The sequence below is a fragment of the Mytilus californianus genome, unplaced genomic scaffold (assembly GCF_021869535.1).
Source record: "Mytilus californianus isolate M0D057914Y unplaced genomic scaffold, xbMytCali1.0.p SCAF_1, whole genome shotgun sequence".
Classification (NCBI taxonomy): Eukaryota; Metazoa; Mollusca; class Bivalvia; order Mytilida; family Mytilidae; genus Mytilus; species Mytilus californianus.
Genome location: NW_026262581.1, coordinates 74,865,095 through 74,890,148, shown reverse-complemented (window position 1 = coordinate 74,890,148; position 25,054 = coordinate 74,865,095). Strand labels below are relative to the sequence as shown.

The 25,054-nt window shown below is 31.0% G+C and overlaps 1 protein-coding gene across 18 annotated transcripts in view; it reads right to left on the bottom strand.

The window, feature by feature from the left end:
- The window catches only part of LOC127707401 (uncharacterized), a 76,409-nt gene that overhangs the window by 29,775 nt on the left and 21,580 nt on the right, over positions 1-25,054 (bottom strand). For all 18 annotated transcript variants that reach the window (XM_052211881.1, XM_052211900.1, XM_052211908.1 and 15 more), the window contains 19 exons: positions 24,805-24,911; positions 22,293-22,390; positions 21,131-21,232; positions 20,386-20,523; positions 20,032-20,143; positions 19,268-19,393; positions 18,232-18,432; positions 17,584-17,693; positions 17,203-17,293; positions 16,302-16,439; positions 15,690-15,842; positions 14,225-14,284; positions 12,473-12,627; positions 12,065-12,161; positions 11,357-11,490; positions 8,533-8,701; positions 8,009-8,109; positions 4,438-4,560; positions 3,465-3,530 (listed from right to left, as the gene is read on the bottom strand). In XM_052211881.1, the coding sequence (XP_052067841.1) occupies positions 3,465-3,530; positions 4,438-4,560; positions 8,009-8,109; positions 8,533-8,701; positions 11,357-11,490; positions 12,065-12,161; positions 12,473-12,627; positions 14,225-14,284; positions 15,690-15,842; positions 16,302-16,439; positions 17,203-17,293; positions 17,584-17,693; positions 18,232-18,432; positions 19,268-19,393; positions 20,032-20,143; positions 20,386-20,523; positions 21,131-21,232; positions 22,293-22,390; positions 24,805-24,911 (2,281 nt within the window). The remainder of the gene's footprint in view (positions 1-3,464; positions 3,531-4,437; positions 4,561-8,008; positions 8,110-8,532; positions 8,702-11,356; positions 11,491-12,064; positions 12,162-12,472; positions 12,628-14,224; positions 14,285-15,689; positions 15,843-16,301; positions 16,440-17,202; positions 17,294-17,583; positions 17,694-18,231; positions 18,433-19,267; positions 19,394-20,031; positions 20,144-20,385; positions 20,524-21,130; positions 21,233-22,292; positions 22,391-24,804; positions 24,912-25,054) is intronic.

Sequence of the window (25,054 nt, the reverse complement as noted above, 5' to 3'; positions counted from 1 at the left end):
GGATAAATTCAGCTTTAAATAAATTAAATTGAATCAAAACACTAACACTCTTTTTTTTTTTTTAAATGAAAACCATTTTCAAGTATACTTTTTACACATGTTTAACTTGAAAAGTTTACATCTTAAAACCTACAATTTTACAAGATATCCTTTTAATTCTTGATTTCTTTCAAGTCTGCTGTGCAAAAATTCAAGAGAAGTCATTGAAAAATTGTCTTATTGTGTAAATGTAAATGCTAAATTGTTATAAAAGTGTAACTAACAAGAAAACAGAATGTAAGCTAATGAACAGAGTTGAACTTTCTTTATACTTTGACTAAGTCAATGTTTAAAAATGTCTGTTCTCTTTACAATGCTTTACTAACTGAAACAGGACTTTTGCTTAGGTGCATTTATCACAATCACCTGCAAACAAAATATTCATCACTAAAAAAAAAAATCCTGAAAAAAAACCACAATAAATATCACTGTATACACTCAATATGAATATGGATCTTTATACAAAAGCAATAAAATAAAGGTAGCATTCATGAACTTAAATAAGCATTCACTCCTACAAAATAAAGAAAATGCACAAAGTTTTACAATGATACAAGGCAATTCAAACAAATATTATGTTTCCCAAAGTCTCTCTTTAACTCTGCAAAATTTAAAGATATATTAAATGTCTCTGACAATGTCAATTTCAAATCAGCAGCATCTGCATCATATTCCTAAATTTATGAGAAACAAATTTTTAATATTTGTGTTGCCTTCAAAAAACTGGAACTGCAATCTTCAAAATTTGGTAATTTCTTCTACTACTATTTAGAGTGTAATAGCAACTACCCTTTGTGTGTAGTTTGTTTCATTTGGTAATACATTTTTAATGTTCTAATATTACTCAACAGGTTGCTTTGAAATCATGTTGGTTGGTCGACTGAATATCAAATATAACAGGACAACTAAGAATTATTTCAAGCCAAATTATGTTCAAACTTCCCTAGTGATTTTAAGAAAAATATAATGTTTTTTGTGTACAATCCTTTAATAAAACTTTATTGTTCAGTGACCAGCATATCAAATGAGGTTCCCGGTCCTTTAAGGTGTAGTTTTTAAAAAGGACCATAAAAAAATCAATTGTTCCAAGTCTTGAAAAATAGACCAATTCAATAAAAATAAAATTTGAATAAAAAAACAAATAAACAGTATTTATTTACAGAAATTATGGTTATTTTAGTTTGTAAGTGGATCTCATCCACAGTAAAGATATAGCAATGAATTCCACTGTGGCAGCAATATTGGAAGTTTCATGGGGATACTTGGGGGGAAATCTGAAAGGATTCTGCAATATTCACAACAAATTTATCAAATCAATAATTCATTTATATCTTCATAATATTTTCCCAAAGATTTTCTTCAGAATAATTAATGACTGTTATCTTGTTTGACTATTTGATGGATAAACATAAATCAGAAAAAGGATCACTTTAAGATAATTTAAGCAACACCGATCTAAAAAGTTTTAGAAATTGCAGGTCTACGTTTTATTACAAGTATTTTCCCAAATTTTTTGACAATAGAGGCTATGTTAATAAACCTGCTAGGTTGGCCAACATATTTTTTTGAAAAGACTTCTGTAAGAAAATTAAGCTATAAATGTATGTTATTACAATTGGTCCAAGGTCTCATTGGTTTATGGCAGGCAGATAGACAACACATACCAAGCAATGGTAATACATTTCTAGCTGGTGAGCTTGAAATAAATATTTTATGCAGCTGTATTTTTTTTAATTGTAACAAAGCTCCATGTTCAGATAAAACTAGTTTCTGGTTATAATAAATAATGAATATATTTTACTGTTTTATAAAAGTTAAAAAAAAAATGGTAATCATATAGTTATCAATCTATTATAAAGAATCTGTAATTATTAATAACAACAATTTTCTTAACTATTTTGTATTGATCAATTAAAAAATTACAAGAAATCTTAATAATAAAATAAACATTAAAAGAATATCTTTATAATGTAAACTGAAGTTTAAAATGCAAATGTCCGTTTCAATAACTTGTAACTTACAGATATATAAGTCTTTTTCATATCAATATGGTTTAAAGAGAATAACAAATGTTTCATTTGATCTAAAAGGGAATTTCTTTCTAGGGTATCTATTTAAAATAAATGAAACAAAAAAATTTTAAAAATCTAGTCACACATACATACAGTGGTGTTATGATCTTCTGGCTGTGTAATGATATTCAAATAAATGAAAAAGCTAAAGAACAGTAAAACCATGATACACTGTTATATGCCGTCCAAATTAACTCTTTAAAATTACCATCTAACTGAACATCAAATAACAAATAAAAAATGTAAAGTTCCATAATGTATCTTCTTTACTTACATTATGCAGTACCTAAGTCCTTACAAGTAAAGACTTAACTAATTGACAATATAATAAAAGACTAGAAATGGATGAACCTATTTTCTTCATATAACTGAGGGCTGTTCCAGAAACAATTGTACGGAAAATCTGGATGCAATAACTGTAAAATGAATAATTGTTCTGCAGTTATATTTCACAAAGAAATCTTTAAGAAAAATATGTAAATGTTGAAAAATGAATATCATGATTGGTTAAACCGTTTATCTGGTACAGACAGATTCGTTTCATAGGCTCTTTAAAGGAACTGTTCCATTCAATTATTTGAGAAAATTAAGGTTCAACATGTCTAAGCTGTATGCAAAATCTGTAATGTAACCATATTACTGATCCTTGACCTTAAAAAGCATTGGCTGAACATATGAAAAAAAATTTAAGTTTGATTTGATTTAATTTTGGTGTTTTAACGCCACTTTAAGCAATATTAGCTGTTCCGTGGCAGCCAGTTTTTATTGGTGAAGGAGCCACAGTGCCCGAAGATCACCACTAGGAAAACTGGTAATCCTAGTCAATTAAGATAGGAGTCGAATGCACCAGCCACTTGCGGGGCTCAAATTCACAATCTCAGTGTTGACAGGCTAGTGGTACAGTAGTTGAACTTCTTGAGACCACTCATCCACTGAGGCCTCTCAAGTTTAAAGATGCAACTTGTCCTTGATTTGGCCATTTGTTGAAGAGCCAGCTTCCAAAATTGAATGCATTTTCTGAGCTCCTTCGATTCTTTGATTTTCCTTTGACAAGCAGTCCAGGGGTATAGAAAAGTGCAATAATATAAAATGTGATTTGTTAAATAAACTTCTGAGAATTGAACTCTGATGAAGATCTTAGTATGATTTAGTGGAGCACAAAAAGTAGGTCAGAGTAATCTACTTTTTATACTCCAGTAGATGCATCCTTTTAACAGATATATGATTGAATATGTCACTCAATATCTTCAAATGAACTCCAACTCTTTATCTTGGACATTTGGTTCAATATTTGAATATTCAAATAACCTCTACCTCGGATATGTGGAACAAAATTTGAATATTTTTTTTTACCTAGGATCAGGAATTAGTCCTTCTGTATTCTTGTGGTCTGTCATATCACCAATCATAAAGTATTTTCTAAAAAAAAAAGATAAAACATACATGTGCATAATTTTGCTATTGAAAAGCAGCTGTCCTTATAGCTGTTCATTACATTTAAAAAATACAATGTTCAACATTTCTGTTCATATTTTAACAAGCAAATGTCTTCAGTATTATGCATCTTTTTGTGTGGAATTGAATTCAAAGATTATCTGTCTATTTGCATGGAATTGTATTTGTAGAATATTTCTGTCTTTAATGTGGAGAATTCCTTTCTAAAATTTCCTGTTTTTTATGTGGGTAATTGTAATCTGATTTTTTTTCTTTTTGCAGACCTAGATAAGTTCCTATATCTATCTCCTAATGTGCTATTCAAAATTAATATTCAGAATATAAAATGTGAAATATTCTTAAAATTGTACATAAGAATGTAAATTTAACACATTTCAATTTTTATTGTATAACATCTGATACATAATAACTCTAAGCAGCCCAGGGATGTATGCTTATCTCCAATTCTTACCCGATTTATACTTTTAACAAGTGCTTGGTTTGATCTCAGTTCTTCATTAGTCACAATTCAATTATGAGGTCAAATTTTCTTGCTTTTCTCTGATTTTTGTGACGGCACGAAAAAGGGAAAACATGCCTGTTGACATCACAAAGAAAGAACACATCTTTTTGCAGATTATTGGCAAAGAAATATTAAGTTTATCTGCATATCATCAAAAATCATTAGAGAAACAGATTGAACCACCATATCTCGTGCAATACGATATTCCCAACTCTCGAAAGTTAAATTCTGAATATTTAATATATAATTTCAAAATTTTAACAGTCTCAAGTGGAGAAATATAGTATCAAACTCAATGCAGTGGTAGAATCTATATACATAATAATGTTAGTCAATGTATAAAAATCTTGTTGACTACATAGAACTAACCTAACTTCAGGAAAATCCTCCAGTATCCTAAGCATGCTGTTGTAATAGCCTATCAATTGTCCTCTTAATGAATGCTGTGCCATTCTTTGGTTAAAGGAGTAACAGAAATCGGATATCAGTCCCCTAGAAATAGATAAAAATATTACAGGTATGGTAAAACAGTAAGTACTTTTATACTTATTTAGCTAATAATTGAACAATTTGTTTGGGCCAGCTATAAATCATGATCTGGTAAGTACATCAAGAAAAGCACTGATTTTGGGTTTAGGTGTGTATGGAGGGATTTTTTTTTTTATCATGAATGAAAATTCATTACATTCTTTTTTTGAATATTCATTTCATAAATTTTGTTTAACTTTTTTATATTTTTTAAATATTCATATTTGTTTGTTTTGTTTTTTTTAATTTAAAAAAGACACAAAAACAACCAATTTCATGAAATAAAAATAGTGATAATTATTGATAATCAACATTTTTTAAATAACTCAAATTATTCAAAATTAAAACATTCCCTTTTAAAGAGATAATTCATAGGTAATAAAAAGGTAATTAGTTTTCCTATTCAAGATCTAAGGAAATATATAATAGGTAATCAAAACAATAAGTGAATATTTGTTCTCTGATTACTCATGATTAAATACAAACTGATTACTTTTCAGCTAATCAATCTATGATAGGTATTCATAATTAATTGAAGATCAAAGAGAGTAATTACAGGTGATTAATAGATCAAAGATCAATGATTAAGGGTGATAAACAATGATTTAAGTTAATCAAACTTAGCTTTTAAAATTCAAATGAATATATGTAAATGTTTTAATTTTAAGTTTTAATGTTTATATGTGTGTTTTCAAATAAAAAATAAACATGATATTAATTAATAATCTGGTATTCATTTACATTCTTGTATGTTTAACAATATTGGCCAATATTTTGAATCTAGTATTAAAGTGTAGACATTTGTTGAGACTAAATTAATATAAACCAAAAAATGTGCACATACTTATTCCTTATGTCATTATTTTTGTTAACTGAATTTGTTTGCTTTAAAGTCTTTTTTTACTCTTTGGGGTGTTTTATTTGAAAAAAAAGTTTTTTTTTTTTTTTTAACTTAACAGGTTTTTTTTTCACTATTTGAATATTTTCAATGACCATTAAGAAGGTAAGTTTAAATAATCAAGTAAAAACAATATTTTAAAGATATAAAGATCACAATAGTGAAATGTAACTTGCAATTACACTTTGCATATGAAACAATAGTCAAAACAAAGTAACTGAATTAATAATGAAATGGACCAATAAAATATATCTTTTATTTGGCGGAAAAACTATAAAAAAAACTATGTCACTGTTCACTACAAAGAGATATATATATTTTTATATAAACTAATAATGTTAAACTATCTTATGTTCTTTGTGCATAAATTTGGATATCACTTTTAAGTTTTAAAAATATGGAAAAATATCAATAAAGTAATATAAAATATTTTCAAAGTAGGAAAAATAAAAATTCCATTTTTTATTATTGTCTATTATCTGACTCAATTCAATATAATTTCTGATCATCATCTGATATTTTTCATAAGCAACTAAATTCCTTTTTTTGTTTCCTTATTTTTTTGTGAACATTTTTCATTTCTAATCATCTACTTTTTGATATTCAATCATGATTTTGATTAACACTAACAAGTTAATTTTGATAAACCCAAGCCAGCTTCCAAAAATTACTTTGATCTAATGATTGACCAATGAAAATTCATGAATACTTTTCACTTTAAAGATTCCACCAATGAGAGCAATCTGTTTGTCCACCAAGCCAATCTGATACCCATGACACCATAAATACCCCAGTAACCCCAAAATTTAGCATTCAATTATCAATTGTCAAAGTCCTATCAATCTATCATAGATCATTATATATCAATCACTGATTAATCACAATTATCATGGCTGATTTCTTAGACTTCCTCTTATCATCACCTACCAAGTCACCACTACCAATAGATATCACATCTACTACCACACTAGAGGACATCATTGCTGCCACCATTCAACCAGAGTCCACCTATTCTACTACTGACTCATCTACTGATGATACCACCAACTCACCAACCAATGAGACCACCAACTCAGAAGATGATGATGAGGCACTGGCTGCTGCTATCCTTGCGGAAGCAACAGCTGAGGGTCTAGACAGTCAAGCTACTGAATCCAGATTAGCAGACTCACTCACTGATCTTCAAGGGCCACCACCACCGGAGAAACCACTCATCCCAAACACAGTCTTCAGTGAGCTCCAAACACTACTCAAAGATGAACTCAAACAGCAAACTATGCCAGAGACTCTGATGAAAATGTTACAACCAAAGACCAGTGTATTCAACCGTGAGCAACAACTTCAGCAACAGTTCAACAAACTCACATCACACAACTCAACTGAGGTCCAACAACTCTCTAGCTTCTTCAAGTACCAGTCAGCTATCATCGAGACTGAACGCTACCAGAAACTCCATCAGCATGCTACCAAACCATGTCTACGAGAATCCATCAATTTACACTATGATGAGCAACTACACAAAGTTATTGACAGAGTGGAGGTATGTATATCATACATATAGAAATCATTATTATTTTTATAAATAAATTTAAATTTGTCAAATAATAGTTCACTAATTTCATACAATCATCATATTACAAAGAATTTTAAATTGCTGTTTTGTTTACTGTAAATCAATACAGAAATAATATTATATATTCTAAATAAAAATGAACAGTTTTATTTCATTCTATATACAACATATTAATAAATTATTTCATTTTCCAGATCAGTGTTAGTGTTCTACAGAAAGTCACAAAAACCCAGCCATCTACTACCAACAGCATCTTCACTTCTAGACAAGCATCATCCAGACGTCGACCCACCCTTACACGCCATGCTGTCACACTAATGGAAGACTGGTACCAACTCAACATCCACCACCCATATCCAGACCAAGACATAGTCAGATCCATTGCACTACAGGGTGACATCAGAGAAGACCAGGTCAAGAAATGGTTTGCCAACAAACGCAGCAGATCCCACAACACCTCACGCAAGATGTCTACACAACTCAACAGACACTCTTACAGACCTTACTGAAGAACTATAAACTTTAAGTGATATTTAAGTGCTATAAGTTTGCAATATTTAATTGTTCTTAAAAGTGCTTTCTCAACAATGTGCTGTCAGCTTCATTTCATGTTTTTAATATGTGCTACATTTATTGTCTTTTGTTGTACTTTCACATAAATTGTTGTTACATGTTATCGATATAAAATAAATGATGAAAAAAAATCAAGTTTCTTTATATTAATTCAAACCTTCCAACCTTGCTATAGTGAAACGATATAGAACAGCTGTTGCTGAACACAAAAACAACAATCAATCAGAACAATTAAAAAATTCACAGTAAGAAAAAATTCACCAAAACAAACTTGTCAAATCTTACAGTATATTCTGTCTCAAAAACACACAATTCTCAACAGTATATTATGGATGAACCAAAGAAGATAACTTCATAAAGAAAGATACCTTTTTAATTTCTCCATTTCCTCTGCATTGTTTCTCATCAAAGGACTCATACTGTTTCGTTTCTGGAAAAACTCATTCAACATCAGATCTCTACTTGGAGTCTACAACATAAAACATTAATTTAAATTGTTTATTTGTAACAATTAATTGTTTATTTAGAAAAAAAGTTTCATCTGCAAATTTGAAAAATGTATTTTAGTGCATACTACATGTATTATGAATTCATTATTAATTGTGGGATACCAATTTTCCCTGGGTTTTGTTGGTATAGCTGAACATCAAATGTTCAACAAAGTACAAACTTTCTATCAGCTTATATGGGAACTTTTACAAAACCGCGAAAATACAATCTTTCCTCAATCCACGAAAATTGGTAACCACGAAAATAAATGAATCCACAGTATTGAAAAATAATCTATCTGCAGTCTTTGAAACCTCTTAATTTTTATTCATATTATATATGCTATCATCATACATTCAACTGAGGTCAGGCATATAGTTAAGAAAGAATTCTTCTACCAAACCTTTTCCATCTGAATAGAGATAAAGGCCTCCGGTAATCTGCGTAGTTTTTCCCCTGCATCTGATGATCTCATCTTTGTACCCATCCCTGTATCTGTTCTACTGGAATAGTTTGTTAACTGTGTCTGGGAACTCTTCTCACTCTTTGTTTCTGTAGGACTAGCTCGACCACTTTTGGTAATGAATAATGAAATACAGTTAAACTTCTAATTTAATTTCTAAAAATAAAGGACACTAAACGGAAAACACAAGTGTCTGTTATAGGCAACTTGTTCATTGTTTTACTTCAAACAGTCATATCATTAACAGGAAGCTTAATACCAAAATTTATGATAAAAGAGATGATTTTTCATTTCCTATTGTTAATTATCCATTTTTAGACGGTGACATTCCCTTGTCACCATTTTATGGTGTTTATATATCTCAACTTGTACGATTCGCGCGTGTATGTAACAAGGTATCAGATTTCAGCAAAAGAAATCTATGTATAACTGAAAAATTATTACACCAGGGTTTTTCGATATCACAAACTAGTCAAAACATTTACTAAATTTTATCATCAGTACAAGGACATCATTCGTAAATATAAATCAACATGCAGACATCTTATACGTTCAGGTATTTCACATCCAATCTTTTATGGTAATATTCTTTACAAAGCACAAAAATGCCGGCATTCAGCTCTAAAGCTAACAAAACCTTTAAACAGACTTATTAAGAAGGGATATAGTTACAATACTGTTGTCAGGTCATAAAAGAAGGAATATTTTGGCTTTAATATTGATTCACTTATAGGGTCTTTGCATCGGAAATAAACACATTTATTCTAAAACCAGTTGTTGGCATGATACGGGTTATGTTCTTCTCATATACTTTATGATGGTATGATACTAAACCCCTAATGGGAGGGATTGTGTTTGATATTCATATGATGAAGACATTATCTTTCAATCAGTTTAACTGAGGTCTGGAGCTGGCATGTCAGTAACTGCTAGTACATGTATCATTGTCATTTTGTTTAGTTTCTTTTGTTACCTATTCTGACATCGGACTCAGGCTTCTTTTAAACTGAGTTTTACTGTGCGTATTGCTGTGTTTTTTCTACATTGGCTAGAGGTATAGGGTTGAGATCACAAAAAACATGCTAAACCCCGCCGCATTTTTGTGCCTGTCCCAAGTCAGGAGCCTCTGGCCTTTGTTAATCTTGTATGATTTTTAATTTTAGTTTCTTTTATATAGTTTAGTATGACGTCCATTATTACTGAACTAGTACATATTTTTGTTTAGGGGCCAGATGAAGCACGCCTCCGGGTGCGGGATTTTCTCACTGTATTGAAGACCCATTGGTGGCCTTCGGCTGTTTTCTGCTCTTTGGTCGAGTTGTTGTCTCTTTGACACTTCCCCATTTCCATTCTCAATTTTATGCAAATACATTTTGTATGGTTCATTTTGAAATTCAATAGACGACTTTCATATTAGTGCATTTTCCTATTCATTATCGATTTCACAATGCTGATGTGATTACGTCACAGGAAGAGTAGACTTTTCAATGATGTCATTTACACCAATTGACCTTGGGTCATGCGGCATAACTCATTCAACTCAAAGTTGGCCTACAGTTCAATGACATAATACAATGAAACGGTAACTGTATTCAGATTGTTATAAAACTTGGTGTATAATTCATTATATTAACAATTATTGATTTTAAGGATTATTCAATTAAAAGTAGTACAATTGGGTTTTCACTATTGTGCCTTTGTCTATGTTGAACATTGCAAATTATATAAAAAGCTGCTTACAATTTGCATGTTTTACATATTTTTGTTTGTTTTGTTTTGTGCATGTGATAGTTATGTGTTATTGTGTTAAAATACTAGATATCATATATAAGGGCTACTATACCTCTTCAGTGTTTCATGTTCTTTAATGGGTGTGTGGTATTGTGTTGTTATACTACATATCATATATACATGTATGGGTTACTATACCTTTTCAGTGTTTCATGCTCTTTGATGGGTATGTGGTATTGCGATGTTAAACTAGATATCATATATATGGGTTACTATACCTCTTCAGTGTTTCATGTTCTTTGTGGGTATGTGGTATTGTGTAGATATATATATATAAGCAACTATACCTTTTCAGTGTTTCATGTTCTTTGTGGGTATGTGGTATTGTGTAGATATATATATGGGTTACTATACCTTGTCAGTGTTTCATGTTCTTTGTGGGTATGTGGTATTGTGTAGATATATATATGGGCAACTATACCTTGTCAGTGTTTCATGTTCTTTGATGGGTATGTGGTATTGTGTAGATATATATATGGGTTACTATACCTTTTCAGTGTTTCATGTTCTATGATGGGTATGTGGTATTGTGTAGATATATATATGGGCAACTATACCTTGTCAGTGTTTCATGTTCTTTGATGGGTATGTGGTATTGTGTAGATATATATATGGGTTACTATACCTTTTCAGTGTTTCATGTTCTATGATGGGTATGTGGTATTGTGTAGATATATATATAGGCAACTTTACCTTTTCAGTGTTTCATGTTCTTTGTGGGTATGTGGTATTGTGTAGATATATATATGGGTTACTATACCTTTTTGGTGTTTCATGTTCTTTGTTGGTATGTGGTATTGTGTAGATATATATATATATGGGCTACTATACCTTTTCAGTGTTTCATGTTCTTTGATGGGTATGTGGTATGGTGTAGATATATATATGGGTTACTATACCTTTTTGGTGTTTCATGTTCTTTGATGGGTATGTGGTATTGAGTAGATATATATATATATATGGGCTACTATACCTTTTCAGTGTTTCATGTTCTTTGATGGGTATGCAGGCATCATGTTGTAATATAGCACTGATCAAGGCATTTTTATGGACAATCTGTACTTTCAATACAATCTGAAAATTTTCTAACTTTCCATGCTTCAAAAGCTGCAATAACAATAGAAAAGGCAATCATGTTATTCTTTTTTTTCTATCACATCATCACAATAAATTCTATATATCATGTAGTCAATAAGATTTGTAAAGGGCATGCGTCTCACTGGCGACTGTAGGTGTCAGTGTAAAAGTGCCAAAACACCAGGTCAAGTTTTCAGTAAAAAATTATAAAGAAATTATAAATTTTACTGTCCAAGTTTTATAAAATTCCATGACGGTTAAACAAAGTTATAATATATAATCTGCACACCCAAGAAGATATGGAATCAACATCATCTTTCAGGCAAGTCTCTTTTTCATATTTAAATAGTAAGGACAAATTCTGAAAATGAGGCTACATTGGCAATCTTTTAAAGTTTTTCTTGTATGCAAGGCTTTTGAAACAAATCTGTAAGATGAAATTCAAACACATAGACACTGATTAAAAAAGACATATGTTTTTTAAACATATGAAGCATGTTTAATATTTGATAGATTTATAAAACATTTTGGTTTTTTAAACTCAAGGGGCCAAAAAAGTGACCTTGTCATACCTTCTACTTTCATTCATAGATTAAAAACGTACATTTAAAAGTGATTCCCTGTTTCTGAAACTAAATCTGCCAGTCACTGCCTCATCAATCTCTGACATAGCTAAAGAAAATGTCTGTGGTACATTTAACCTGTTAACAGATAAAAAGGCTTATGAACATAAATACAAGAATGTCTTTTCCTGGAGATAAAGATGCTAATTTCTTGTACTCTTTGCAATATTTTCCTGGAAATATGGCTTTAAATTTTTGGAGTTGGAAATTGAAACTGAACTTTTACGTAATTATTAATATATATATATTTAGCACAAGATAAGATGAATAAAGAATGATAGGTGGACCCTATAAAAAGAAATTAAAAAACATGCATACTTAACATCCCTTTACATAAGGCATGTAGAAGACACCAAAAATGTCCTATACTAAAAAGGTAAATAACTTACTTATATACTGATCCATCATCTTCTTGTACATCTGTCATAAATATAGGAGGGGGTTTGCCAGCATCATCCTTAAATGGTGCTGACTCCATCTGTACTGATCTAATATACATGTGGTATTCATTGAATCCCATCTCTTGGGCTTGTTTCTTAAATATCTGAAAAAGCAACACATTGTGTTGTAGTTATTACTAAGGATGTGTAGAGGGTGAAAAAAAATCAAGAATGTTTATCGATTATATAACCTAGAGGTTTATTTTGTTACTTGTCATGTAACCATTTTATGGTATTGAAACAGTACACTTAACATTCACAGTCTAATTTTTGAAAGTTTTTAACTTATTTGTAGATCTTTCTTTGCTTGATATTTTTGCTGTTTACAGTATATCTCAATCTATAATGATATTCAAGATAATGAACAAAAAATAAAAAATTTCCTTTCCTCCACTCCAATATTTATTTCACCCAGGGCCTGTATAATGCTGAAAATGCCTTTAAATGTTTTTATGGAACACCCTTCAAAAAAAATTTGGGCAAGGGTTCCCCTGACCCCGACCTGCCCAAGTCTTACAATAGTTACTGAAGACCCCTTATCATTATTTAAATTAGTTTTCAAGTTGTGACCATTTGAAATTGTTTTTTAATATTTTTCCCATAGACTTCTATCGTAAACCCCTATGTTCTATTTTTACCAATGGGGACCATGTTGGTTGTAGGGCAGGGTCATCGGATATATTTTTCAATCAAGACACTCTAATAATAATTGTGGCTAAGTTTAATTCCATTTGGCCAAGTAGATTAAGAGGAGGAGATTTTTGTAAAAGATTAAAAAAAAAATTACGAAAAATAGTGAAAAATTGACTTTAAAGGGAAATAACTCCTAAAGGGGTCAATTGACAATTTTTAGTCATGTTGACCAGATGAACATTTTAACCCCGTTAGATTTGCTCTAAATGCTTTAGTTTCAAAGATATAAGCCAAAAACTGCATTTTACCTCTATATTCAATTTTTAGCCATGGCGGCCATCTTGGTAGGTGGGCGCGGTCATCAGATACATTATTTAAACTAGATACCCTAAGGATAATTTAGGCCAAGTATGGTTTAACTTGGCCCAGTAATTTCAGGAGAAAATTTTTGTAAAAGATTACAAAAATTTACAAAAAATTGTGAAAAATTGACTTTAAAGGGTAATAACTCCTTAAGGGGTCAATTGACAATTTTGGTCATGTTGACTTATTTGTAGATCTTACTTTGCTGAACATTTTAAGATAATTACCAAAAACTGCAAAATTTCCTTTAAATTATCAATTTAGGGGCAGAAACCCAACAACAGGTTGTCTGATTCGTCTGCAAATTTCAGGGCAGATAGATCTTGACCTGATGAACATATTTGCCCCATGTCAGATTTGCTCTAAATGCTTAAGTTTCAGAGATATAAGCAAAAACTGTATTTTACCCCTATGTTCTTTTTTTAGCCATGGTGGCCATCTTGATTGGTGGGTGGGATCATCGGATACATTTTTAAAACTAGATACCCTAAGGATGATTTAGGCCAAGTTTGGTTAAATTTGGCCCAGTGGTTTCAGGGGAGAAGATTTTTGAAAGGTTAACGACAACGATGGACGACGGAAGCCACATGATGAGAAAAGCTCACTAGACCCTTTGGGTCAAATGAGCTAAAAAGTGAATTTGGGGTGAGTGGAAAGCATTTTCTGTCTAATCTGTTAATTTTAAAAACTATGTTAAGAAATTACTTGTGCTAAAATAGTTGTCTCCAGAACTGCATCCATCAGTCTGTGTCTGTATGTCAAAGCCTACAATATAAAATATAATATACTGTAAACCAACTAATTTTTGCGAGTGATTAATTTTCGTGACTTTCTGGAGTAGAATAAAAACGCGAATATAAATCATCGCGAATATGTAAAACTTGGGATTTGTCCATATTTAACTTCATCAAGTGAATTTGAGAATCATGAAATTAAATCGCCACAAAATGGGCTAGAAAGGGCTAATCTGGAAAATAAGATGGTTTACAGTAATATAACATTGTACAAAGAAGGGAAATATGGAACAATGTTCTTGTATATTTAATCTACAATATGTATAGCCAAATTATATTTGTTAGAGATTTAATTGATACCATAAAATGCCATTTAATCTTGTTTGTCTGCGGTACAATTAAATAAATTTCAAACATTGTCATAAGAGTTTTTAAATCAGGTATAAGGGAAGCCATTTTATGGCCCATGAAGCTGCAAAAATAGAAAATTCTCAATCCTTTACAATAATGCTAAAAACTTTGATGCTTTAGTACAGAAATTTCCATTTTGATGTCACCATGATGTAATTTACATGGCAAAATAAACATATTTGACCTAAAATAGTAATAAAAAGAGGGTATATGTCAATATCAACAACCAAACAATAAACATAACAAATGGCTATCTCACACATCATTTTTTCCAACCCTTTTTACAGCCCTACCATTGTATATTTTTTCCGAAATGATCTGGCTCTTATCTAAATATTAAGACTATGTCTCAAAATCAAGATATTTTGGCAACTTTTGCATTAAATGCAAGAAGTTTGTATCCTTATGGTCAATAAGTAAGACAAACTTTAAAACAATAAATTTTGATATCTGAGAGATTTTGTCTGATCAATATCTGAAGACAGTTATCTGATAAATTAATAATATATGTAAGGTTTAAAATTCAAAGTGCCAATAAGTGGTCTTATCATACATTTTCCTTAGGTTTAAACATTGAATAACAGTGACCCAATATTGGTGCACTATTTTCAATATTGAACATAAATAGTAATAGAAAAATGTTTTAAATATCTTTAAACCAATTCTTAAATAATTTCAAAGAAAGTTTGCCATGAAATATCTAGTTATCTACCAAACGTTCAAAGGGACAATTTATAATTTCACCCAGATAAAGTAACTGGCAGTCATTTGGCAACTATTCAAATAAACTACTGGATTCATTATTATTCATGGGATACCAAAGTTTGTGGACTTCTTGGGTAAAGGTAAGCCAAGAATTTTAATGCTCAATGAAGAACAAAACTCCTATAGGCTTGTATGCAGTCTTCAGCAAGACCATTAAATCAAACATCCACAAAAATAAATTTTTTCTCAATCCACAAAAACATTTTCCCACGAAAATAAATGAATCCACAGTACATATAATATCCAAAAGACAATCTTACATCCAATAATCTACCAACAGCTTGTAACATCTGCATTTGTTTTTCCTTTCCCATTTTCTTGGTCTGTGCTGTGTCATTCTGCATCTGTTCTACTTGGAACTGTGCTATCTCAGACATAAACCAAGGATCATCAACAAATACATCAGAGAATAACTGAAACAGAGAGACAATTATATAACTTTGCTAAGCCATTTTATATATGTTTTACTATGGGAATCACATCCTTCCCCCATTAAAATATAAATAAAAATTAGCACAATCTCATTTTAGAAGATAAGTATGAGAGTTTCATGGAATTCTATGCAAGTGTATATGTATAGGAGGATTTGCTATGGTAACCACTAATTCCTGTTTAGATAAATATAAATGCCAATGTTTTGCTAAAACAAAACTAAAAAATCATACAAGAGTCCATTCTTGTAACAATAATGTTTTGAATAATCTGTAAGATTTTCATGTAAATTCATTCATTGGTTTAGTTTGCTTACATCTTTATGTGTATTAGTTGTTAACTGGTCATACAGTTTGCTTATTTTCAAATTTTCCTACATCTTTTTTTGTATTAGTTGTGAACTGTTCACACAAAGTTTGCCTACTATAAAATTTTCTTACATCTTTTTGTGTATTAGTTGTGAACTGATCACCAAGTTTCCCCATCTTATCCCATTCTTTGACTGCTATTTCTAACATTTTTCTCTCTATCATGAGTGTATCATGGGCTGTTTCTGGTCTGTGGAAATATACCAGTTCCTGAAATAAACAATTATTTTTATTATAAATATGTTGCAAAATCATTCTGGTTCAAAAATCAGATCTTAAATGAATAATTTTGAAATCAATGTATCAATTTATCAAAAATCAATAAAGAATTCAACCTGATATTCCATGAAATAACTTTATATATAAGTAAAACATGAGTTTACCAAGGTTTTGGGGAAAAAATTATATCAAATTTTAATAGAAAGCTTTGATTTCCCATCTCGCTTTATTTTGAATACTTACATAAAAGTTCCATTAATATAAAGTTATAGAATTTATATATAAAGTTATAGAATTTAAGGTAAGTCATGACTCTTATTTACTTTTCCCATTATCTCCACTACACAATATATTTGGGTAGTTTCTTCATGTCAGGGTGGAAAATATGGTAGCATTAGATAATATCTGTGATGACGGACATGAATTTTTAAAATTGACCAGCCATTTTATAAACATTGTCTAATGAAATAACTATAAATTTATTATTCACATCCTGGTCTTGACAGTGATCACATGATTAATTATTGTATATAGTACTTAAATTATACAAATTTCAATTATTTACAGTTTTCCTTCAGATTGAAACAGCAGATCTTTTAACTAATGTACCAAAAACACCAAAAACATAAACACATAGCATGAATATCATGAAAGAGACTTTTTTACTATTTGACTAGTTTAAATGATTAATGATTTGACAAAAATATGCTTTAATTTATAATTTCTATAAACTAAAACTTTGGAATTTACTTACTTGAAGTACATATTTTAAAGCCTCTGGAATCCTGCTTGCAAGACACAGTGATGGATGGAACTCTAACATATAAATGTTTCTAAGTGCTGGCCTGTAAATAAAAAGAAATTTCACTTCTTTTAACATTATTAGCAGTTAGTTTATGATTTCATGCATAAAAAAACTTTTACTGAATCAAAAAGTGTTTGCATGCATCTTTTTTTATTTTATTCTTTTCAGATGTTATCTTGTAATTATAAAATAGCTTCTGTCCAATTTTCATAAAATTCATTTTTTTATATATTTGAATTCTTGGATTAGTTATTCCATGATTAAAATCAATGTAGTTAATAAAGAATCAACCTGATATCCTGGGATATCCTTATGATAAACCAAACTTACCTGCTAAGATTTATAGATATAGGTTGTTTAGGTACAACACCCAATGGTATACCAAATTTATCATTGCCTTCTCTGCATACTTTCTGTAAATACTCTCTCTGTTCTTCTATCTGAAAAAAAACATTCAATATTGTTTATAAAAAAAAAAAAAAATTTTATACAAATGTACATATTCATAGATATTTAAAAGTACTTAAGATATCTATCTTTTTGGTTAATATTAGACAAATTTTCTATAAAATATAATATCTGAAATAACAAGAATGTAATCAATGTCGGGCTAAGCAGAAATCCTTATGATGTAGTTCCTGAGAAAGATGCGATGAAAAATATTCATGGGACCGATGGACAGACTGACGGATGGATGGATGGATGGACGGATGGACGAATGGACAGACGGACAGACAGAGGTAAAACAGTATACCCCCACTTTTTTAAAGCGGGGGTATAACAAGACTATGGTACCATGGTGCTTTATTATTTTATCAAGGTACTATCTGAATAGATTTTACAATAGAATGCAATAAAATGTGGTGCTATAATTTTAAAGAAACAGTGCTATTTCAAATTGTATGGTGCTATTTGAAAATACTGAGGAGAACGCTGTAGACCTTTAAATTTTGCATCTACTACACTAATTACACTGACCTGTTTATCCAATACATTTTTAACAATGTTCATTTTGAGTCTGAGATTGATGCACTCTGCTCTGTAATTTCTGATAAAGTATTCTGTATCAAAGTCAAACATAGGTCGTTGGTACATTATATCTGTGATCACTTGAGCTAGTGCCCTTTTCTCATCTCTATCAAAAACATGCTGGTAGGCCTCTATGTAGCAGTCCATCAACTGTAAGATAATAGCAAAGGTATGGAAATATGATGGGTTTAACTTTAGTTCTTTTCACTTTTGTAAATTAACACTAATGTTCTTGGTTTTCATCCTTCACAACTAGTTTCTTCATCAGAGCTGTTAAATTTTTACATACATGAAACCAACGGGTAGTACACAGAAATTGAATGTTTAGGTCAGCCCCTATGGGTTACTGTTCAGAAAAAAAATGCAAGATAAACGTGAAAACTGTTTCTATGAATGGTTCCTCTAGTGTGCCATTTCTAGGTATGATGCTTGTTACTTGTTTTTACTTCTGAAATATAAAGCTTTATACAAATTGCTTACGCCATCGCCGCTGCTACTGTCAGATAAGCATCCCTAAGACTCGCATTCTGTGAAGAAGCTGGCAAGACAAAATCTCATATGTTCTATGAGCAATAGCTCAGTAATTATACCCAAGCTCAATGACACTTGTGTCTGATTCTCCTTCTAAATTTCTTATATAAATGTCTATTCATTATAAATATGTGTATTTGAGTAAATAAATGTCTGTTCATTGTAAACATGTGTATTTGATAAAATTGAGAATGGAAATGGGGAATGTGTCAAAGAGACAACAACCCGACCAAAGAGCAGAAAACAGCTTTTGTATATAAGTATATAACAGCTATTGAGTATATAAATGTCTATTCATTGTAAATATGTGTATTTGAGTATATAAATGTCTATTCATTGTAAATATGTGTATTTGAGTTGCTGTCTCATTAATCCTTACACCTCATTTTCTTTAATCACATTGTTTTTGTACAGATTTAATCTGAAAACAAAGCTTTAATTATAATAAACTAACCTCCCTTTTGCTCTCCATGAAAGCTGCTTCATTACTCCATAGATCTAACAAAACACCAAATCTGTCTAGCTCTTGGTGAGCATAGCTGGCAATGTCAAAGTCACCTGGTCCCTGGTTCATCATAGACTGAAAAACATGATAAGATATTGAATGTTTGGTGAGAGCAGTAGCAACATCATGCCTTATTTCATGATTTTTTTTATAATTTACAATTTACATGAGACAACATATGAGAATAAACATGAATGCATCTTTAAAACAGTGTTGGTATGCATACCCACTATTTTCCATGGAGAATAACACAACCTCGGAGTGTTCCATCCATGAATAAGAAATCAATCTTGCTATGCCAAATCTAGGATGAATATTCTAACTTTGGTATGCTTAATCCAATGGGATGATTCATCTTAGAGTGATAACTTTAATAGAAATTAATACATATTACAGTTGCAGTTTTTCTACTGACTGTTTCTAAATTTAAGAAGAATCAACCATTGCTATGTCTTAGTAAAAACTCAACCTTATTGCTAAATCTACTTGACCAAGGTGTTTTTATACAAAGTAATTTATTCAATTTTACATAATGACAAATCATGGGAAGATGTGAATTAATGTGACATTAGAATTCTACTCTAAAGGGTATAACTCAACCTTGGTATTTGAAACGAAAATAGAAAAATTCATACTAAGTATGATAAATCTAAGGGGAATAACTCGTCCATAGTCTGCTTATTCTAAGGAGAGCTTCAGTAAATGTAACTTACAGTCCTTCTTCTGTCTGTTCCTGAAGGTCTGCCCACTTTAGACTGATTCCTCAAGGACTTATCTTTTTCAATGAAATGTGTAGCTAATAACAACAAATCATTCTCAAGATTCCTGTAAATTTAAAAAAAAAATTAATTAGGAAATTAAAGAATTATATTAAATTTTACCTTATGTTGTTAATACTGGATTACAAAAACGTACCAAAATAAAAATTGGGTCAACATTATTCTAATGAATACACAATACTGTTTATTTAAAAAAAATTCTGCAGTTAGTCATCAAATAGCAATATTTTGTCAGTGTGGGACAAGACTTGTATATTTCTTTTGATTCCTGTAACACATTTGACTTACTTCAGGTCATCCTCAGCAGCTTCATACATTACATAGTAACCTCTCTGATCTAAGACATGTACTCTTCCTTCCTCTATTGAGTAAAAATCATCATGGTTGTCTATCTCAGAATATTCAATGTATTCACTTTCATATTTTCTAGAATAAAAAAATAAATGTTCATTCAATGCAATTATATCATATTAAAATAACCCTGTACAATTTAGCAAGTAAAATACTATGCCAAAAAGCAAATGTCTACTTCGTTGAACATTCATATTCCTGGTTTACTTATACCGATGAAATGAATGAAAATTGGTACCCCAGAAATAATAACGAATCCACAGTAGTATAACTGTTCTTTGTTGAAGGTCATCGGTAATTCAAAGTCAGATTAACAATCAAACACTTATTTCAAAGTAGGTTCATACAATTATGTAATCCAGTGATTTTTCATTGGTTTTGTCTGTCATTACTATTTTTTGTTTAGTATTGAAAAATAAATCAGGTTATTGTTTTTCATTTTTTGAATTGCTTCACAGTTTAGAATTTTATTGTCCTAGGGCCTTTTATTGTTTACTATACAAGTTTTGTTCAATGTTAAAAGCCTTACAGCTGTTCAAATCTTTGACGGTGTGCCACATGTGGAGTAGGATCTCGGGTGTTACAGAAGTGTACCCATCTAAAACCCTCACAATGAATGTCAATAGTTATTGAATTTGAACAAGGTATAAAAAACCTATAAAATTCTAAAAGATAAACTTACTTGAAATCAGCTGGTGTGTTGTGTAGATAGCCATGGTCACCAATACCTCCACCACCTCCAACTGTCCCATCATGCTCTGTTTCGGCTCTGTGATTCTGTGGACTGTAAATCAAATCAACATGTAATCTGGTATTTCATATTATAAATGCACCATTATTACCCCTAATGAAAATGTATCTTGAATGTCATAACAATGAACTAGAATCTAATTGGCCACTATTGCTCATTTGCAATCTGGTCATAACATATGACTCAAACCTTATTTGCTGTGGATTCTTTCATTTTAGTGGGTACCAATTTTCGTGGATTGAGGAAAATTTATAATTTTGTGGATATTTGATTACTTTGTTTTGCCAAAAAATCTGCATATAACCCAATAGAAAATTTGTACTTCATTTAAATTCTTTGTTTACTTCTACCACCAATTCCACAAAAATGGTATTCCACGAATAATAATGAATCCACAGTAAGTACATCATTCAACATGGATGCAAACAGACTAAACCTAAACTGACCAAGAGTATAAATTTTGACATGCATCCACACTGGTATGTTTGGATCAATCCAACATGTCTGCAACCTATGATAAATGATAATCAATATCAGTGATACACTGATAAGATGTGAACCTTTTTTATCTGGACACAGAAATGTTGGATCCATCCGAACATACCTATAAGTCAACAGTCTTTACCTGGACGTGACATGTTCGATTGATTTAAATGTATATAGATTAGTGTAGATTCCATACACTGTATATTTAAACTCCATTTAGATGAGCATTATTAAATGCTGACATATTGTATATGTTTCTTGTTTTAAAAGTTGGTATCAAACAATTTCAAAATATAAAAACTTTCAGATAAAACTTAAAATTTATTGCAGTTTTTTTTTAATTACCATTAGTTGAGAAGTTATTCTTAAAAATACATTTTAAGCAAGATAATAATGCTGCACCTTTTCATATAGAAAAGAATCCAAGATTTTCCAAGGGGAGATAACTTTGGAAATCAAATCTATGAAATATCGGTACATGTATGTCACAAACAGCTATGCTCAATTTATTAGAAAGCCAGGTGAGGATGGTTAAAAGCTATGATGGTCAATTTCTTGACTTTTTATTGCTGCCTAAATCCATAGATCATCACGCCAAAAAACCTACCTAACACGCTTGGCAGGACCTAAATCCATAGATAATCCTGCATCCCTAACAGTCAGGGTTCTCTCCATGGATCTGAAGTAATTAAACAAACTAAGCACCTGAAAAATAAAAGTTATATGTTTTAATTTTTCAAACAATATTATTTCTTTTTAAACAAAGATTGTTAAGAACTATAGCTGGACCAATCAAGTTTTTTAAATATGACTTTCAAGGTAACCTATAGTTTTTTTTTATTGTATTAATTTTAAAACAAATTTTGGGTTTTCTTAAGTATCACATTCAATACAACTCCAGCTAAAAATTCATTATAAATATCTTAAACAAGAATGCACATGCTGAAATGTCCAGACTTCTCTACTGATCATGATTGACTATATGTTTGTAGAAAGTCTTTTGGACTTTAAGATGACAGTTTTACTACAGATATCACATTAACATTATCAAGATCCATGAAAATAAGGTCAAGTTCATAGGCACCTGACCAGATGTCCATGTACACCTTATTATAATCCATACACCAAATATAGTTTACATTTTGATTATTGTATCAGAAACGGTAATTACCACATGTTCACAGCTGATCAATGAACCATTAAATGGGATCAAGGTATTAAAGATGAACCTAGCCAGATGGACATGTACACTTTACAATCATGTCATACACAACATATAGTTGACCTACTGCTTATAGTATCTGAGAAACAGACCTAATCACAAAAAATTAACATTGATCACTGACCCATGAATAAGGTTACGGTTAGGTGAACACCGTCTGATGGACATGTATATCTTGTATTGATTCTATATACCAAATTTAGTTGTCCTAATACTCATAAAACTACAGTTTTTTTAAGTATTAGCTGAACCATGAAAATTAAAGAACCCCACGTCCCCACATTGTCACTGGAGAAATAAAATAACTGTAAGAAAAAAAAATTGTATAAGAAAAAAAATTGAATCATAATTTCCTGTCGATATGCACATCTACATAGTATGTCCTTATTATCTACAAAGTTTCATGAAGTTCTGTTGTGTGGTTTCAGAGGAGTTGCGATGACAAACTGTTGCAGAGGTATATTGAAGCAAATAAGTTCAAAGGGGCGTAACTCCTAGAAAAAAAATTGAATCGTAATTTCCTGTCGATATGCACATCTACGTAGTATGTCCTTATTATCTGAAAAGGTTTCATGAAATTCTGTTGTGTGGTTTGAGATGACAAAAGGTTGCAGTAGTATATTGGGCAAATAAGTTCAAAGGGGCGTAACTCCTGGAAAAAAAATTGAATAGTAATTTCCTGTCGATATGCACATCTACGTAGTATGTCCTTATTATCTGAAAAGATTTCATGAAATTCTGTTGTGTGGTTTGAGAGGAGTTGCGATGACAAAAGGTTGCAGTAGTATATTGGGCAAATAAGTTCAAAGGGGCGTAACTCCTGGGAAAAAAATTGAATCGTAATTTCCTGTCGATATGCACATCTACCTAGTATGTCCTTATTATCTACAAAGTTTCGTGAAATTCTGTTGTGTGGTTTCAGAGGAGTTGCAATGACAAACTGTTGCAGAGGTATATTGAAGCAAATAAGTTCAAAGGGGCGTAACTCCTGGAAAAAAAATTGAACCGTAATTTCCTGTCGATATGCACATCTACGTAGTATGTCCTTATTATCTACAAAGTTCCATGAAATTTTGTTGTGTGGTTTCAGAGGAGTTGAGATGACAAACTGTTGCAGTAGTACATTAAAGTAAATAAGTTCAAAGGGTGTAACTCCTAGAAAAAAAATTGAATTGTAATTTCCTGTCGATATGCACAACTACATAGTATGTCCTTATTATCTAAAAAGGTTTCGTGAAATTCTGTTGTGTGGTTTGAGAGGAGTTGCGATGACAAGAAACAGGACTGACGGATTGACGGACGGACAGACGGGTCAAAAACATTATACCCTTCGCAACTCGTTGCGTGGGGTATAATTAGGTCAATGACAATGAACATATGTCAGACAACAGTATACAAGATATGAATTATCCAAGTTTTCTACTTTCTGAAATATAAAGCTTTATTCAAAGACCTAACAATGCCACTCCCAAATTAGCCTCCATATGTCTTGCATTCTGCAACATCTGTCCCAGGCAAGACAAGAATATGAAATTCACCAGGATAAATTCAATAGCAAAGTAACAACATGCAAATTGAGAAATGATATGTATGCTACTTAAGCTATGGCTGGGTAAGAACTAGGGACCTTTTGATTTGGGGTTTGAAGCCAAATAAAGCTATACTGATCAGATCTGAAACCATTATCCTAACCCTAATATATGAATATAACGCTTAAAATTATCTTACCCTTAACAGAAGCTGAACCTTATTCTGAAAGAACTGGGTCCACAAAGTGAAAGAAGACTTTGAAAACTACCCTGGTAGTTGTTGTTCACTGCAAGTCCCTCAGTCTAAGTAAGGTATAATATGATAAGAATGTACAATAAGATATAACCAGGTCCTGACAACTACTTACCGTTCTTTGTAAGTCTCTTAGCCTCAGATGTCTAAGATGCAGAAATGATAAGTATGCCCCCTGAGCTGTGGCTGGGTCCTGACCACTGTCACCATCATCCATTAAACCTGAAAAGCACATAAAACCAAAGTTATTATTTTTTATTTATATGTTTTTACCTTTATCTTGATAGAAATTATAATATACAATTTTACTCTTCTGTATTGCATGCTCTATTCTTAAGAAAACATTCTATTTTATTATCCTTTTC